The sequence below is a fragment of the Gadus macrocephalus genome, chromosome 2 (genome assembly GCF_031168955.1).
Source record: "Gadus macrocephalus chromosome 2, ASM3116895v1".
NCBI lineage: Eukaryota > Metazoa > Chordata > Actinopteri > Gadiformes > Gadidae > Gadus > Gadus macrocephalus.
Window position 1 is genome coordinate 22810493 of NC_082383.1, and position 17500 is coordinate 22827992.

Sequence of the window (17500 nt, forward strand, 5' to 3'; positions counted from 1 at the left end):
AGACGGATTGATTTTAAAGTTGATGCATAGTGTAGAGTTTTCCATCTAGATTATATTCAAGGTTAATCAATATCTAATCCTTAATTATGTTTATGTCTCACAGCATTAGAAGATTAGCCTTGTATTTTTTTTTTTTAAACCTTTAGAGGGCAGCAAACCAAAACTAGGCTTCAGTTACTCATTCAATGAAGCATGCGGTCTTGTTTGGTCACTATGAATGCGTTTGTTATCATAGACTTTCTGGAACTTCCAAACTCAGGTAAAGCCTAAGAAAACATTATCATTGATGTATTGGCTGAAAACACTTTTTGTCTAAATAAATTCTGAGAAAGATAGACTCGCATGGTATAACCTTTTCTCACAGCAGGGGATGATGACGATGATGATGACGATGATGATGATGACGATGATGATGACGATGATGATGACGATGATGACGACGATGATGACGATGATGATGATGATGACAGTACTTATCACAAGGGCTCTGTTTGTGCCTATTGCGAATTCTGCGAGGTATGTTTGAATCGCGATATCTCAATAATAATATTACATGTAACAAACACATTTTGACGGTTTCAAACGGCAATGGCTTAAAAACATTAGCCTCAAGACCATCCTGGTCCTGTTATCTCACATTCTATTTTGCTACACGCCTCAGTCTGAACCTCTCACATCAATGTGGGCGGGAGGCCTTATCAGACAGACTCCTTTGGTCTCTGTCAGTCGCTAAACGGGACAAAGAAGAACGGCAAAAAAATATTTTCAACACAATAATGTCATCAACTATAACGCAATTCCTCATAGGCCCGTTTATGTCATCAACTACGACACAGTCCATGATTGGCTCAGATTATGTCGTCAACTACGACACAGTCCCTGATTGGCCCATTTACGCCATCAACTACGACACAGTCCCTGATTGGCCCTGATTACGTCATCAACTATGACACAGTCCTTGATTGGCCCCGATTACGTCATAAATTACGACACAGTCCCTGATTGGCCCCGATTACGTCATCAACTACGACACTGCCGTGATTGGCTCAGATTACATGGTCATTTCTGGAAATCGATGTGGGCAGCTAGTGGTCTAGACAGATGCGTGTAGTGAAACCGAGCGTGATCAGGATTCAAGATTCAAGAGTTTTATTGGTCACATACTTATACAACAAATGCAGTGGAATGAAAAGTGGCAGCGCCTGCAGTGGCAGGATGGACTTAAGGCCAGAATAACACGAGAAGAACTCCACACTGTGGAGGAAGTTCCATGTAAACTGCTTACCAGGCACTGCCTTTACAATGCTCCACATAGGCCATGAGCAGGTCTCAAATGAATCTGGGCTTCAAGTTGGTCTGAGGAAAATAACCTACTTTTCCTTTGGTTGTTAAAGCACTGTGACGGCTGTGATAAGTGTCCTTGTGAAGAGGGAGACAAGTCTGAGCACTGTGATGATTGCAAGGTGAGCCCACACACGCACAAACACACACACACACACACACACACACACACACACACACACACACACACACACACACACACACACACACACACACACACACACGAACACACTTGGAAACACACATACATAAACTCAGCCATAAATCCCTGTATTAACTTTCATGCCCTGCCAGATAAGCCTGTGTTCTGGTTTTCAACCTGTAGATGGCAGCAAACCCATTCATACTGATCTAGCATCTAGTTAATCTTTAAGGCTGGAGCAAACATTAATGGTACCAACTATTTACAGAGTATGTATTGTGTGTGACACTGCTTTCTTTCCTGTTCCACAGATGTGCAATTTCTGCCACGTGTGTCCGATGTGCAAGACACTTTGCACACCAGGTAGGTCTACAACCCAAGATATGCTGTTGGAAAGTGTTGAAATTGTTAAAATAACCCCATTCAAATGTTTAATTTCATCCTATTCTAGGTGGTTTTCTAGATGAATTTACTGGGTCAATCTACAAGTAAGTAACAGTATGCCAATACTAGGAAACAATTGCCATCTGTTTACAATACATTTACAATACAACTGACAACTGCTGTTTTTTCAACCCTCAGGACTGTAGCCGATGTCTTCGATGACGAGAAGAAATAGTTGGTCCTGCAATCTGTTGCCACCATGTGGCCAAAATTATATTCATGCCGGAAGACTGATACCATCACCGATATTCTCCTATGATTTGCCTTAATCTATTTTCTACCTTCTAAATATTTACTCAACGATATTGGCTAGATCATGTAAGAAGAATAACTGAGCATATTGTGTATTACTGTTCATTGACAGAAGTTAAACCTGCACTATGTAACTTTTCTACGACAGCTATTTACTCCATTAAAAAAATACCTGAACTAGAAAGTTTCTCCGGAATAAAACGCATCCATCCACGAGTCAATCAATTCAGGGATTTTTTCTATATACATTGTTTTAATCCCCCTCCCTCTCAAACGTCAGTCTTCAAAGGTGACATATTATACCACCAGGTGTGAATGTGATCAGCCGTTACAAGCCGTTTTGGAAATCTGCCTCTTCTGACATCACAGGTGGCCGTGTCCCCCTAGATGTGTGCTGAATAGATCAGTCTACCAGCCTACCCAGTGGACCGTAGCAAACGGTGCTCATCTATCCGTCATACATCTAGGTGGACACGCCCACTTGTGATGTCAGAAGAGGCAGATTTTTAGTACGGCTTGTAAAAGCCAATCACACTCACACCTGGAGGAATATGTCACCTTTAAAAAAAAGTATTTAGCTATATAACTGTAGCCACTTGAGGCGGTTAATAGGAAAACTTACATAGAGCAGGTTCAGAGGTGACTTGTAGGATATTTGTGTTCTTCAAAGAGATTTGGGGTTGTATAAATTAAACAAGGGGAACATTTTCACTGTCTGTCCTTTAAAATGTTACTAGTAGGGCTATATATTTGCCTGGATAATCTCTTTAAAGTCAACGCCTCTTTGAAGGCAAGTGTACAGATCTACAAGACTGCTGTTGAAGTAATAATGTTGCATTATCCTTTACACACTATACAATGAAGCTGGGATGCTTGTAGATGAATGTGCATCATTCCCTAGTATAGCACCTCTGCTTACAAGGTGAGTGGATATATACCTTTAAAATAAAGGTAAATGTGGTAAAATACATAAATATAAACCAAATATTCCAACAAATTCTCCATATATATTTTGTTATATTATTTACATATATTATCACATCGGCCTATTATATATATTTTGGTAATCCAACATCAGTAAAACATAATGACGTGAAACGGCTCTCAAGCAAATCATGAATCGTGTAAAACAATATGATAAAGGACAATGAATAATGTCCTGAATGGGAATAGAGGAGCTGGACAATAAACCGGACAGGGGACTACAGAAAACATCAAAACCCAAGATTACATATAGATTGAAGCTCTATACAATACATACAACATAAAATAAAATACATTTGGTCCAAAGACCTGCAGTCTTGATGCCCTTATAGTTTAAAGGCAATAATAATGTATCTGTAGTTTTAGTGGATACTTATGGATGCCATTTGATTCAAATTTAAATGTATTTATTTTTACATTTTTTACATGATACATATACATTTATAAATGTGTCAATATATTGAAATAAGTACATTTATTTTTATTTTTAAAAGGACGTTTTCCCATACACCCCATCATCATTCTTGAATGCCACATTTATTTCATAATGCCACATTTCCATCTGGTGGATTCAATTGAGCACGATACATCCGAGATGTCACGGATTCAAAGACCGGACAACACCAAGGTACCGAGCATATCGCCTGGAACTTGGAAGGGCTGGAGTCGGGCTTCCCGCACCTGTGCTTGAAGTAATGTTATCTTATTAGACATTTTCCATATGAACACGGTGATCAATCAGTCTCAAACAATTTGAAAGACGTTTTTATTTATCTCCATATATTTATTTATTTAATTTTGATATTGCCATATTTATCTATTTTGTATTTATTTAATTTAGCTTTTGCATTCCATAGATACTTTGCTATTGGTATTGTATTACAATATGGGAAATAGTTGGTTCAAAGTAGACACGAGGAGGGGGTTCGGCAAACCAGTGCCTTTTAATTTAATACTGAGTTTGAGCAGAACCACCTAACGATTTACATTGTACGGTTGTTCCCACCGGAAGACTTAAGGCGAGGACAGCAAGGGGACATCCGTTTCCTGTTTATGAACTGTTGTTAACGCGAGTGACTATACGACTGATAATCAGCGATTGATTCGATTTAAAAGGTAATACAAGTCATGTTAACTATAAATAACGAAATGTATGTGTATATACATGTGAGTTTGAAGACCTCGATAGTAACCGGTTTTAATTGTAGGCCGGTTTTAATTGTATTTTGTAGAGTCAATGAGATGCTAATGATATTGTTGTTATTATCCCGCAGTCTGGTGTTGGATTGGCACAAGGGAAGCAATTATAAATAGTGAATTTAACGTGGTTTCACGAAGTACGACACATATTACGGTCATTGAGTATATTATGCCATTCGAAAACATGTCCTACACAAATTAGCAAGAGAGGGTCTTCAGTTGTGCGACAATAAAGCAGTTGGGATTATGCACAGCCCCAGAAACTGCCTTCTTGGCAACATGTTCAGTGGTAAACATCATACTGGACTACTTTGCCTATTTAATTATATATTCCTGTAAACATCCCGTGAACGGGTGTTTTTCTAACTAACAAAACCTCCCCAGGAAGCCATGACCCGCCACGGAAAGAACTGCACGGCCGGAGCCGTTTACACATACCATGAGAAAAGGAAAGACACAGGTAATTCAATCGTCTTAATCCGGCTGCTGCCAGAAAACGGATTATTGACCAACAAATCAAGATCTGAAATAAACAGGAATGTTGTGAAATAGTCCCCATATTTGTCAATCGAGCTAAGACTAGTTAACAACTGCACTCTATCTTTACAGTCTCCAACTTGAAACAGACTTATTTTTCCCAATCGAGAACTGAGAGGGATTAGTTTCTCCTTCAAGGACAGTCTATCATAAAACATCTATTCTAAAATGTGAATAACTTAATGCACGTATCAAAGCCAGTAACCTTCCTTTGAGTCCTTGTATTGACCACGACCTCTGATCTTCAGCTGCTTCCGGCTATGGGACACAGAGTATCCGCCTGGGAAAAGATGCGATCAAAGACTTTGACTGCTGCTGCCTCTCTCTCCAAGTGTGTCGAGAGCCGGTTGTAACGTACGCGCCCCTCACCCATAAATAGAATAAAACCGCACACATAACCAAAACGCCCGCCTGCACGGTAGCTACTTTTGGTCAGTTGATTGTTTTTCCCAACTTCCTCAGGCAAGATGGCTACCTGTATGAGAAGCAGGCCATCCTCGAATACATACTTCACCAGAAGACCGATGCTGCCAAGAGAATGAAGGTACAGGTCTTATTTTTTGAATTGCTGCAGACCGTCGAATTAAAATTAAATTAAGTAATTTACATAGTATTAGCTACTCTGGCTCACTGGGTAGAGCGAGTACCATATAGGCTCAGTCCTGAACGCAGAGACCTGGGTTTGATTCCTGTCCGTGGTTTTAAATTAAAAGTTGTAGTAAAAGTTACCCATGGGATGTCGACAACCTTGATTCTCACCCTTCCAAAACATGGAGATAAATGTTTGGGAAAATATGTTTTTAACATGTGATTCTTTGCATCGACATTGCCTGTATCTTCAGGCTTAATCCCCAAAAAGAATTAGAAAAGGCCCTTGCTGAATGTGTCATTTTAGTGGAAACATTAACAGTGCCACCACCAGAGGGCGCTAGAGTGTACTTTTCTTTAGTTGAGTCACAGCAACGAGGTGATCTTTGGTTCAGCCACCGTCATAAGAAAACAATGGAGACGCGGGTGGCTCTTTAGGACTGAACCCTACGAACCTATACGACATCACAGAAACACATCAGAAAGTGGTCACGCTATTTTAAGAGAATCACAATAATGGCAGAATAGCAAACCGTCTCGTATCAGCCCAGACAAACTTCAACCGTATGGTACGGTGAGGTCCCTGTCGATTCCCTTCCCTAACGGAGATGGTCCCCCCCCCCCCCCCCCCCAGGCCTACGAGAAGCAGAAGAAGGCCCAGAAGAGCGACAGCAACCTGGAGTCCAAGTCGGGGGAGCGGGCTCAGGTGGAGAGGTTCAAGACCCGCGAGAGCAGCATCGTGTCCAAACCCATCAACCCCTTCACCTCCGGTCAGTGTGGGGGGGCTGGACCTCTCTGGGGTACCTCGCCTCCTTTAAACCCTCTGCTGCTCATCGCTTGATCCCCTTTTGCGTTTGTGTTTCATTACTCTTTGTTTCCTTCTAGTTCTGTTATTATATATATATATTAGGGCTGGGATAAACGATTATTTTTTAAACGATTAATCTAGCGATTATTTTTTCGATGCATCGATTCATCTAACGATTCATTTTTTCAGTCCGATTCGATTTCGATTCGATTCTCGATTATCTCCCCATTAATTGACTAATAGCAATTTATCCATGTTGATTTACATATCTGAATTCCTTAACATTTCAATACATGTTTATTGCCTTTAAATTCCAAAATAAAAGTGCAAAGTAATGCATTCTTAGAATTCTACGGTGCTCAGTCATCTGCAGCTGCTACCGGGTGGCGCCTCTTCAGGTGCTGGTGAATTGCCGTGGTGCTAGAATGGAAAGTCATCTCCATTTTGCAAAGACGACATATCACGGAATCGTTTCATTTCACATTAAAGAATTCCCATACTTTAGAGGAAGGAGTGCGTGGCGCCTTGCACTTATGAAAGTCTGAGGAGCCACTCGCGTTGCAACTACGCTCCGGCGCCGCCCATCTTTTTTTTTTTTTTTTTTAAATCAACGCGCATTTTTCGCGTCGACGTAATTTATGCGTCGACGTCGTCGATTACGTCGACGCGTCGTCCCAGCCCTAATGTATATATATTTTTTTTTTTTTTGGTAAATCTTTCTGACAACGTGTATAAAGCGATAACGCGTCCTTATGATGGGTGTGTGTTGTACTCTGAGTACAACACACACCCATCATCAAACCACCCATCATCAAACCACCCATCATCAAACCACCCATCATCAAACCACCCATCATCAAACCACCCATCATCAAACCACCCATCATCAAACCACCCATCATCAAACCACCCATCATCAAACCACCCATCATCAAACCCACCCATCATCAAACCACCCATCATCAAACCACCCATCATCAAACCACCCATCATCAAACCACCCATCATCAAACCACCCATCATCAAACCCACCCATCATCAGACCACCCATCATCAAACCACCCATCATCAAACCACCCATCATCAAACCACCCATCATCAAACCACCCATCATCAAACCACCCATCATCAAACCACCCATCATCAAACCACCCATCATCAAACCACCCATCATCAAACCACCCATCATCAAACCCACCCATCATCAAACCACCCATCATCAAACCACCCATCATCAAACCACCCATCATCAAACCCACCCATCATCAAACCACCCATCATCAAACCACCCATCATCAAACCACCCATCATCAAACCACCCATCATCAAACCCACCCATCATCAGACCACCCATCATCAAACCACCCATCATCAAACCACCCATCATCAAACCACCCATCATCAAACCACCCATCATCAAACCACCCATCATCAAACCACCCATCATCAAACCACCCATCATCAAACCACCCATCATCAAACCACCCATCATCAAACCACCCATCATCAAACCACCCATCATCAAACCACCCATCATCAAACCACCCATCATCAAACCACCCATCAAACCACCCATCAAACCACCCATCATCAAACCACCCATCATCAAACCACCCATCATCAAACCACCCATCATCAAACCACCCATCATCAAACCACCCATCATCAAACCACCCATCATCAAACCACCCATCATCAAACCACCCATCATCAAACCACCCATCATCAAACCACCCATCATCAAACCACCCATCATCAAACCACCATCATCAAACCACCCATCATCAAACCACCCATCATCAAACCACCCATCATCAAACCACCCATCATCAAACCACCCATCATCAAACCATCAAAGAAAAAAGATTTGCGATTAATCGCGAGTTAACTATGACATTAATCGCGATTAATTATTTTAATCGCTTCAACAGCCCTAGTTATTGTTATTTATTTTTTTGGGTAAATCTTTCTGACAGCGTGTATAAAGCTGTAACGCGTCCTTATGATGGGTGTGTGTTGTACTCTGTCCCGCCCCCCAGGCCTGGGGAAGGAGGCGCCCCCGTCGGTCAAGGACGACAAGGAGGGGGGGGCCAGCAGCAGCAGCAGCAGCGTGGCCGGGCCCTCCACCAAGGGGGACCCCGACAAGCACCTGCCCAGCTTCTGGATCCCCTCCCTGACCCCAGTGGCCAAGCCCACCCTGCTGAAGAAACCGGTGAGGGGAAGAGACCAGAGACCAGGGGGGAGACCAGGGGGGAGACCAGGGGGGAGAGACCAGGGGGGAGAGACCAGGGGGGAGAGTCCAGGGGGGAGACCAGAGACCAGGGGGGAGAGACCAGGGGGGAGAGACCAGGGGAGAGAGACCAGGGGGGAGAAAGACCAGGGGGAGACCAGGGAGAGAGACCAGGGGGAGACCAGGGAGAGAGACCAGGGGGAGACCAGGGGGAGACCAGGGAGAGAGACCAGGGGGGAGACCAGGGAGAGAGACCAGGGGGGAGACCAGGGGAGAGAGACCAGGGGGGAGAGACCAGGGGGGAGAGATCAGGGGGGAGACCAGAGACCAGGGGGGAGAGACCAGGGGAGAGAGACCAGGGAGAGAGACCAGGGGGGAGAAAGACCAGGGGGAGACCAGGGAGAGAGACCAGAGACCAGGGGGGAGAGACCAGGGGGGGGAGACCAGGGGGGAGACCAGGGGGGAGAGACCAGGGGGGAGAGAGACCAGGGGGGAGAAAGACCAGGGAGAGAGACCAGAGACCAGGGGGGAGACCAGGGGGCTCCCGTCCCGGTCTGACCCCCTCAGGAGGACACTCCGTCTCCAATGCAGTTTAATTGTTCAAATATATAAAACATATCAGCAGCATGATTAATTTGGTCCAGCGCTGTACATTGTACAATGTGGGCACAGATAATTAATTTAAACAATTCAGAAAACCTATTGGTAACGTTTGGATTGGCCCCTCGTATACAGAAATAAAACATCCAAACCATCCAATCCTTTGTTGTGAAGACGGTCGTCCTTCAGTCTGTGTGTTCGGGGAGGTTCCCGCTCTCGTTGTTTGGTCTCAATGTTCATGTCACGTTGGCTCCTGTCTGTGTTTGCTAAAACAAACCACGCTTATTTTGGCCATCACCTCACCCTGACAATCATTTACCCCTCAACAAACGTGTTCCCCCCCTCCAGAGTAAGACTGTGCTGTGTCCCATGTCGGGACGTCCCATCAGGATGAACGAGCTGATCCCGGTGCACTTCACCGCTCTGGACCCCAGCCTGGACAGACTGGCCCTGATCGCACGCCAGGTCAGACACCACAGGGCTCACTAGGGCTGCGCACGGGCACACGTGTGCACGTGTAACCGCTTAGTAAATCATAACCGTTTAGGAAAAAACAGTAAACGAAAAATAAATAATAATCCCCGCGCGGCCGCGCCCTTGTTTGAACGGGCCTCACGACGGTCTGTACTTTCAACATAGTTTACATATTTATAATTCGAAACTCGTCCCAGCCTTTATATCACAGATACTTTAGGGTCTATAGCATATACCCGCTTTATCTGATTACAGTTTAATGTAACATTAAGCTGACAACATCCTTATTATTATAATAATTATTAATAATTAATAAAAAAAAACGGTTAACCGTGTAAACGAAAAAAAAACAAAAAAAGAGGGGTTGTGTAACCGTTTAAATTTTTTTGTAACGGTTCCCACCCCTAGAGCTCACCCAGTAGGGCTCACCTCCCCGGGGGAGAGAGGCCCTCCAACCTCTGAATCCAACTCCCCAGCCCATCTCTCCTGACCAAACCTACAGCCGTTACCGTAGCTGTGTGTGTGCCTCATTCAGAACTGTACACTCTGATTATTGGCTTGTAAAGTCAAATGAAACCGTATGTCACGCGAACGCAGCGTTTGAAATGGGTGCCGCAGTCCAACTCCACCGTAGTGGACCGAGGTGTCTCCGCCTGGCCTCTTCCTCCCTCGGCTCAAAGCCCCCCCGGGTTGGCAGGTTATGGACACCGGAAGAACACAACGCAAGATGTGTTCCTCCAGATGGGTGTCTCATACTGAGCTACTCCACCCCGAGTTAGAGAACCCCTCACAGGGGACTGGAGGTTCAGATGTCGGGGCATCAGAAGAAAGCTAATGGATCCCGTTTCCATTTCTCCCACAGGAACGATATGTGTGTGCAGTGACCAGGGACACGTTGGGGAACAGCCTTCCCTGTTCAGTCCTCAGACCCTCGTGAGTGACCTCACCTAAACTACACACTAACCCCAACCACTGCTCTTCACTGCCGACCGGGGGATCGTGGGATTATGGTCCATATCTGGAATATTCCCCAACAAACAAACAGCATCGTAGCTCAGGATCTAACGGATATTATGCAGAGCCTCTCTTCTGACTGCTACCTGCTACCTGTCACTTTAAAGGGGTGACATCATCACTAAAATACAGGAAATGACTGATTTGTGTGGCCCTCCGCACTCGCCCCCGGCGGCTTAACGTCCACCCTTTAAGTCGGGCGTGTCCCCAGCGCCTCACCCCAGGCTGTTTCCCTCGGTGTCCACTAGGGGCTCGGTGGTGACCCAGGAGTGTGTGGAGAGGCTGATCCGGAAGGACATGCTGGACCCCGTCACCGGAGACAAGCTGCAGGAGAGGGACATCATCCGGCTGCAGAGGGTCGGTTCAACCGCTTTAACACGCTTCAAGTTTCACAAATGGATCTAGGGCTGCACAATATATCACATTTTTTTCGCGATGGCGATATTGGCGTCCCACGATGACACGTAGTGTTCTCGTGATATTTTCGCCGATATTGTTTTTTTAAGTAATGCATCTGCAAAAAAAATAGAACCAAAAAATAGACTAGCCCCGCCCATGCCGTATACGCTCTACCTCCGCTGCAAAGCAAACCAAGCGCCCCCTGTACACCTGTCTGCGACTGCGTCAGGTGTCCATCCTGCACACAGCGGCACGAAGTGTGGGGGGGGGGGGTGTGGCCTGGCGGCAATTTGCCACTGAGCAGTGTGTGGCTCCTACCACTAGGGGGTGGTGGAAATTCGAACGATTTTTTTTCAATAAATAATCGTGGTAAATAATCGTGGTATCAATATTGATCAAAATAATCGTGATAAATATTTTGGCAATAATCGTGCAGCCCTAAATGGATCTGAATTTTTGATGCTGATATCTACAGTGGCTATTTGAAACCTTTACAAACACTTTTCTAACTGTTGACTTCTGTTGGCAGAGTTTAACCCTAAACCAACAGAAGGATTAGTCGCAACAATAATGAAGCGAATGAAAGTTAAATGCCCCGACTTGAGCTCGTCTGCCATCAGACTTTAGATGTGAATCTCCACCATATGTTAAACATGTGGGGGTCATCAATATTATCTCTTTCTACTTGTATTTAATTGAAGAACACTGAAGCTCACCCTACACATGGACCTGACTCTTCGTATGTTCCCGTCTTTGTGAATGTTTCCTGTCTCAGGGTGGGACGGGGTTCGCTGGGTCTGGAGTGACTCTGAAGGCCAAGGAGGCCCGGCCCGTGATGCAAGTGTGAGAGCTCCATGGTGGAGGAGGGGTGGAGGGGCGGAGGAGGACTGCTGGGATGGCGGTGACAGCCTTACGGAGGCGTTCATGTACATACTGACCGACTGGGGTCAGAACGTGGCGATGGGACTTTGTATGTTGGAGAGCTGGTTTATGAGCTTTTTGGTATTTTTGGGCTTGCTTATAGTCAATGTAATTTTGTTTTTATTAGTGTAATAAATACAGATTTCCACACAATATCTTTGGTTTTCTACGATAAATAATTAAACATTTGGCTGAAGAAATTGATCATTATATTCAGGCTTTCAGTCATTACATTAAATATTTCCAAAGGCATAACCAACAAAAATAGTCTGCACCTTGTTTGGATGTTTTTCTACCAATATATCATGTAGGACACGTACGGGCAAAACTGTAAAACGCCATATTTATAAAATTGTGCTGAAATGTTAAAGATGTGTTTAATTTCAACAAAATTAGCAATTTTGTTAGAATCTAATAACAATCATTAAAACATTTTGCCTAATGATACAAAGCCCACAAATGGGCCAGAAGACGATTTGTTTATTATTCCATCCGTGACGAGAATGATTTCTATTACTCTAATAAGCTATGGTGAGGTCACTTTTATCTAGACCAATCATGTGATGGAGTGACAGCACAGCAAATTGTGTGCATCAACCAAAAGAACCATTGAACTGGCCCGCATTACTTGTACTTTTTTATTTTTTTCACATTGTACAAATAAAGGCCTACGTTAAATCTATTGCAATTTGCTTCTGTTATTAATTCAAAATTGTATACATACCAAAAATAGAATAAATTAAAAAATATCAAGTGTTAATTTCGTAAGTTGCAATTTGGCTTTTCAACCCTTTTCCTCTTAAAATACAACATTAGCAGGCAGTAACCCCTGACGCTGGAGGTCAGAGTTCGTCATGTTCCGCTATCGTCATGCCTCCATAGTCGGTGATAGTGCTGAGACTTATAACCTCTGCTTTGTCCATAATCTCAGAGAGGGACAAAAGACCGTCCTAGCCAAACACAAAAGACAAAGACATGAATGAGACATGGGCAGAAGTTGTGGAAATGCGTCAACAACTAAATAAAGCCTGTTACAAATGCACAATGTGCCACTTTAATTGCTCACCTTTAAAAATCCCAGCTGGCTCGGGTGAAATTCATACCATTCTTTTGAATAGTTTTAAATGTTTTAGGTTAGGCTGTTATAATACCTCCAATATATACTATTTGTATGACTCACTGAGGTCATAAAAGATCCCAGGGCACTTATCGCAAAGAGTAGGGGTTTCCCCGGTCTCTAGAAAAGCGCTGTATAAATTCAATCCATTATTATTATTATTATTATAGTGCTGTAGGTAAGAATAATAAGCTCTGTTATGTTAATGTTATACTAATCCGTCAGTTGGGCTAAATGGACTGTGAGGATATATTTTTAACTAATTTCTGCCCAATTAGTGCATTTCTCCCCTAATTGGATGAGGGAATCCGTATTGCCTGCATTTGCATCTGCGCACACATATCACGTCAATGTCAGAGAGGAAAGAGGCGTTTTTGGGGTTCATTTTCATAATATTGCTTTCTTCCGCTCTTCCTTACCTGCAGTGCCTTTCAATGATGTTCTCCCTTAATATCCTCAAGCATGCATTAAACACATGAGTTAAAGTCACACACAAAAAAAGAATGGCCTCTAGAAAAAGCAACATGGCTTTATTTCAGCTTCGCAGTGAGAGAAAGAAGGGCTTTTCGTCTTTCTCTGACATAAACATGTTGGCTCGGATAAACTGCAAATGCTCAGACAGGCACATGTACGCTTAACATGTAAAATCGTATGGAGTGTGCCAAGGCTTTGTGGTGTGTAAGAACAACACATGTGGAGAGAACAGAGGGGTCTGTGTGTGTCTGCAGGTACGTATGTGTACACAGGTCATGTACAAGTGGATGCAGTATTAAAGCTGTAAACGATTGTTCAAGGGCAGGCGACACACACTAAAAACTCCTCTGCAAGAACAGCACCAACTCTGAAGGAAGTGGACGTTTTGAGTTACTCCGGTTGATCAGAGGTGGCGTCAATTCAGAAGTGGACATCACATCCCCCCAGTTTGAGGAAATACAAACTGGTGATTGTTGTGTGTTTGGAGCTGTACATGCTGGATTTTTTTGTGCGTGTCGACTCATTAAGTGGATGAAACGATGTGCAAGTGTGTATGAAACGCCAAACTTCCGTTGACCTCCAATAGAAAAAAACCTTCTGCATAAGATCGCAGTATAAATAAATCGACCGATCCAATCGATTGCATTGAATGTACCCAGCAATGACGTGACCATCCCCCACATCCCGGCATTCAGCCCAACCCCATCCCCCTTAAAATCAGTAAAAAAAAAAGAAAAGATAAATGCATATGGACGAATGCATACACAGACAGGATCCCCGTCTCAATCCTCCTCCCATAGATTTGTCCTTCTTAGCAGAACCTCCCTGGCTCCTCCCCCCCTCCCCCCTCCCCTCTAAGTAAGCCCCGCCCCCTTGGATGCGTGACATCATCAGAGCTCGTCGTGTCTCTTGGTGAGGTCCTCGCCGTAGTTAGTCGCCTGGCTCCCCACAAACATGTTCCAATTGACCAGAATCTCCTCCTTGCTCATCTTCTCGTCCTGAGCGTGAGCGTGGAGCGTTCACCATCAACCCATGATTGGGGGGGAGGGGGGGGGGGGGGGGGGGGGGCATGATTGATAGAAACAGAAATAAAGAGACACAGAGAGACAGAGAGAGACAGCAAGCCAAAGTAAAAAAATAAAAGAACAAACAAATGAAATGAAAAGGTAATGATGAAGTGATAAAAGAGAGATGGTGCAAGACGAAAAAGAGGGATGGGGGGGGAAGAGGGAGAGAGAAGGCTTGTTAGAATTAACAGTTCATTACACCCAATTATTCCCATTATGCTGATTATCTGCGTGACGCTGGTGACAGTGATTGCACGAGCGTGTGATGTGAGCCGTGAGTGTGTGGCTCCTCCTCTCCGGCCCTCATCACCCGCCGCGAGCGAGAGCGCGCTGCCGCGACCAGACCGCGGCCTCCGCTGTGGTCCTCGTGCCGGGACGAGAACACACGCGCATCGTGTGCGCCCGTCACCTGAGCGAGCGCAGCGTCTTGGGTAAGACATAAGGCGCACTACCGAATACTTTAGCCCAACCCCTCGCATTGCTTTTTCCGTCCGCACTAGACATGAGGTGGACAATGCGTCCCCCGTTTTAGCGCGGGGGGAATCTACCGGATGTTACTCTGGATTTTTGACTTGGACATAAGAACGATCCCAGAATAACTGGCATGGTTTTGGGGTTTTGAATAAGGCTAGATTGTGGTCATGGGATGTCATTTGTGAATGATATTTTAATACTGTTGGGATGAGATTAGAATTGATCCCAAATGTGGCTTTGAGTTGGGTTGGGTTGGAGTTGTTATATTATGGAGGAACACTTCCAGTGGAATTTTACTATTGATGATAACAACTGCTTCGAGTTGCCTTTGCCCCTTCTTCCTCTGTCATGCTAATCGCCAAATAGTTATTACATTTATTCATTTGGAGGCTTCCAGTTTCCCTTCTAGGGATGCATGAGGTGGATCTTATCTGATCTGGCCCACCGTCCATACGGCCTGGGGAGGAGAGGAGAGCGAGGAAACCTACCTTGTTGGTGTCCGTCTCATGGATTAAGTGTTTGGCCTCATTGTCAGCATGATCCACCTCGGTAGGGAGCACCCACTGAGCCACCTCGCTGGCCTCCAGGTAGCCATTCTGGACGGAGACGGACACACACAGACACACACCGACAGCGTATGACAGAGAGAGTTTAGACGGAGAGACAAACAGAGAGAGAAGCAGAGAGAGTTAGGCCGAGACCGACAGAGAGGGAGACTTTTTCCTGGATTCAAACCTAATTTTGCTTGGAAATTGATTGTTTTAAATTTATTTTTCATCTTTGCATGAGATTTCCATAAAATGTCTGAATTTATGGCATCCTAAACTGTAAAATACACACAGACATAGACACACAAGTTGTCAATAAATCAAAGTAATACAATAAGATACTAGAATAGACAATATATGAATAGTGAAAAACTGCTTGTATTAAAAAAGTGCAAGAGTGCAAACAGCAGCAATTTTGAAGGATGATAGGATGCTAATAAAATATTGATCAGTGTTACGAATGAGCCCTCGGATACAAAAGTTGTGTTCACCTTGTTCTCGTCTCTGATTTGGTGGAAGTGTTGCCTCTCGGTGAGGACCCAGTCCGGCTCCTTCTCCCCGTTTTCCGGTGTGAACATGTCCCCTGAGAACAGCACAGATCTGCCTCATTTGATGCTCAAAATGAACATCAGAACAGATGGACTGCTCCAAGGTGCGGGTCACACAAGTTGGTGTTGTTGTTGTTGTTGGTGAGCGATTGCAGTACTGTTGCACCAGAGATGGTGCTGTTCTGGACGTTTGATTTTATTCTTAAATTCAACCACTGTTCCAGAAGAAAACTAAGATCAGAAACTGAATAGAAAAAGTCACTTGTTTCAGTCGGTTCTTAAAAAGCACAGAGAACATTTCTGTTCTACGGGTCTGATAGAAAAGAGAAAGTTAGATCGATGGAGAGCCTACCAATGTATTCATCGATGTCCACCTTCCCATCGCCGTTCTTGTCGATGTCATCCATCGTTTCCTAGGTGACAAAAGAGTAAAACTATGAGGTGATCTCACTTTGGGAAAATCATGTTTGGTTTCAAAAATGTTTGTTAAATGTTGGCCGCAATTCGGTCCACATATCACAGAACACGGATACAGTTTCACACACTGTGCTTCAGCCCTAAACTCCCCCAAGGGAACAGGTGAACGCAGGGACTGCTGAGGGGGGGATAGGGTGTAGCCCACCCGCACCTAGCTGCTAGATTACGGAACAATCATAATTACGATTATTCAAACGACGAAAAAATCAAATTGTTAAAACTCGATTATATTCGTTTTCTGATCGTTTGACGGTAAAATAAAATTCGCGATTAAGATTCGATGAGCGGCGCCGCCCGACCTGCACCACCAGGCCCCTCATGTGGTCGAACTCCTCGGGGTGCAGGAAGGCGGTGAACTCCTCGCGGGTGGCGATGCCGTCGTGGTCGCGGTCCGCCTCCTTGAAGCGGCGCTGGTCCCGGGTCAGCATGGCCTTGTAGGTGTCCTTCTCCTCCACGTCGTCGAACTCCTCGCCTGGTGGGAGACCCGGGGGGGGGGGGGGGGGCGTGAGGCGAGTACAATCAGCGCTGTTACGACAGGCTCTCCGCGAGCCTCATGGAAGCTAAACTGGGTTATATTGAATTATAGATCAGCAACAAGGATAGGATTTTGTTTAGTTCAGTGGCTTTTCAGTTCCCGACTAAATCAAATTGAAATATTTAGCGAAGGAGGTTGATATTATCAGGGAATAAAAAAGGACTTTAATGGGAATTTAGCCCAAGACGTGCGTGCCTAGCGACATTAGCAAGAGAGTATTAAGCGGATGTCAATGGAGTGAGTAGTGAGTTAGTGGTTGATGCTCGGGGGGGGGGGGGGGTGTAAAGTGGTACTTTGTGGGTCAGATGTTTGTTTAGATGAACCAG

At 44.6% G+C, this 17500-nt stretch overlaps 3 protein-coding genes across 5 annotated transcripts in view; 2 read left to right on the forward strand and 1 right to left on the reverse strand.

Moving 5' to 3' along the window:
• The window catches only part of LOC132453044 (serine-aspartate repeat-containing protein F), a 5958-nt gene extending 3563 nt beyond the window's left edge, over positions 1–2395 (forward strand). The window contains exons 2-6 of one of the 2 annotated variants that reach the window (XM_060045912.1): positions 365–516; positions 1395–1463; positions 1795–1846; positions 1935–1971; positions 2066–2395. In XM_060045912.1, coding sequence (XP_059901895.1) covers positions 365–516; positions 1395–1463; positions 1795–1846; positions 1935–1971; positions 2066–2102 — 347 coding nt within the window. In that variant the 3' untranslated portion in view covers positions 2103–2395. The remainder of the gene's footprint in view (positions 1–364; positions 517–1394; positions 1464–1794; positions 1847–1934; positions 1972–2065) is intronic. The other variant, XM_060045913.1, reaches the window with a different exon arrangement.
• A 1745-nt stretch (positions 2396–4140) lies between these two features.
• On the forward strand, positions 4141–12616 carry nosip (nitric oxide synthase interacting protein). The gene is made up of 10 exons (XM_060045916.1): positions 4141–4279; positions 4748–4823; positions 5149–5254; positions 5363–5444; positions 6123–6258; positions 8336–8508; positions 9475–9591; positions 10463–10533; positions 10863–10971; positions 11789–12616. Exons 2-10 carry the CDS (start codon positions 4754–4756, stop codon positions 11858–11860), a joined length of 936 nt encoding a protein of 311 aa, XP_059901899.1. The 5' UTR covers positions 4141–4279; positions 4748–4753; the 3' UTR covers positions 11861–12616.
• rcn3 (reticulocalbin 3, EF-hand calcium binding domain) overlaps positions 12559–17500 on the reverse strand; it is a 10684-nt gene continuing 5742 nt past the window's right edge. Inside the window, exons 4-8 of one of the 2 annotated variants that reach the window (XM_060045914.1) lie at positions 16939–17111; positions 16515–16575; positions 16106–16197; positions 15555–15662; positions 12559–12884 (exon numbers count right to left, since the gene is read on the reverse strand). In XM_060045914.1, the coding sequence (XP_059901897.1) occupies positions 12777–12884; positions 15555–15662; positions 16106–16197; positions 16515–16575; positions 16939–17111 (542 nt within the window). In that variant the 3' untranslated portion in view covers positions 12559–12776. Of the gene's footprint in view, positions 12885–13559; positions 14524–15554; positions 15663–16105; positions 16198–16514; positions 16576–16938; positions 17112–17500 lie in introns of those variants that run through there. The other variant, XM_060045915.1, reaches the window with a different exon arrangement.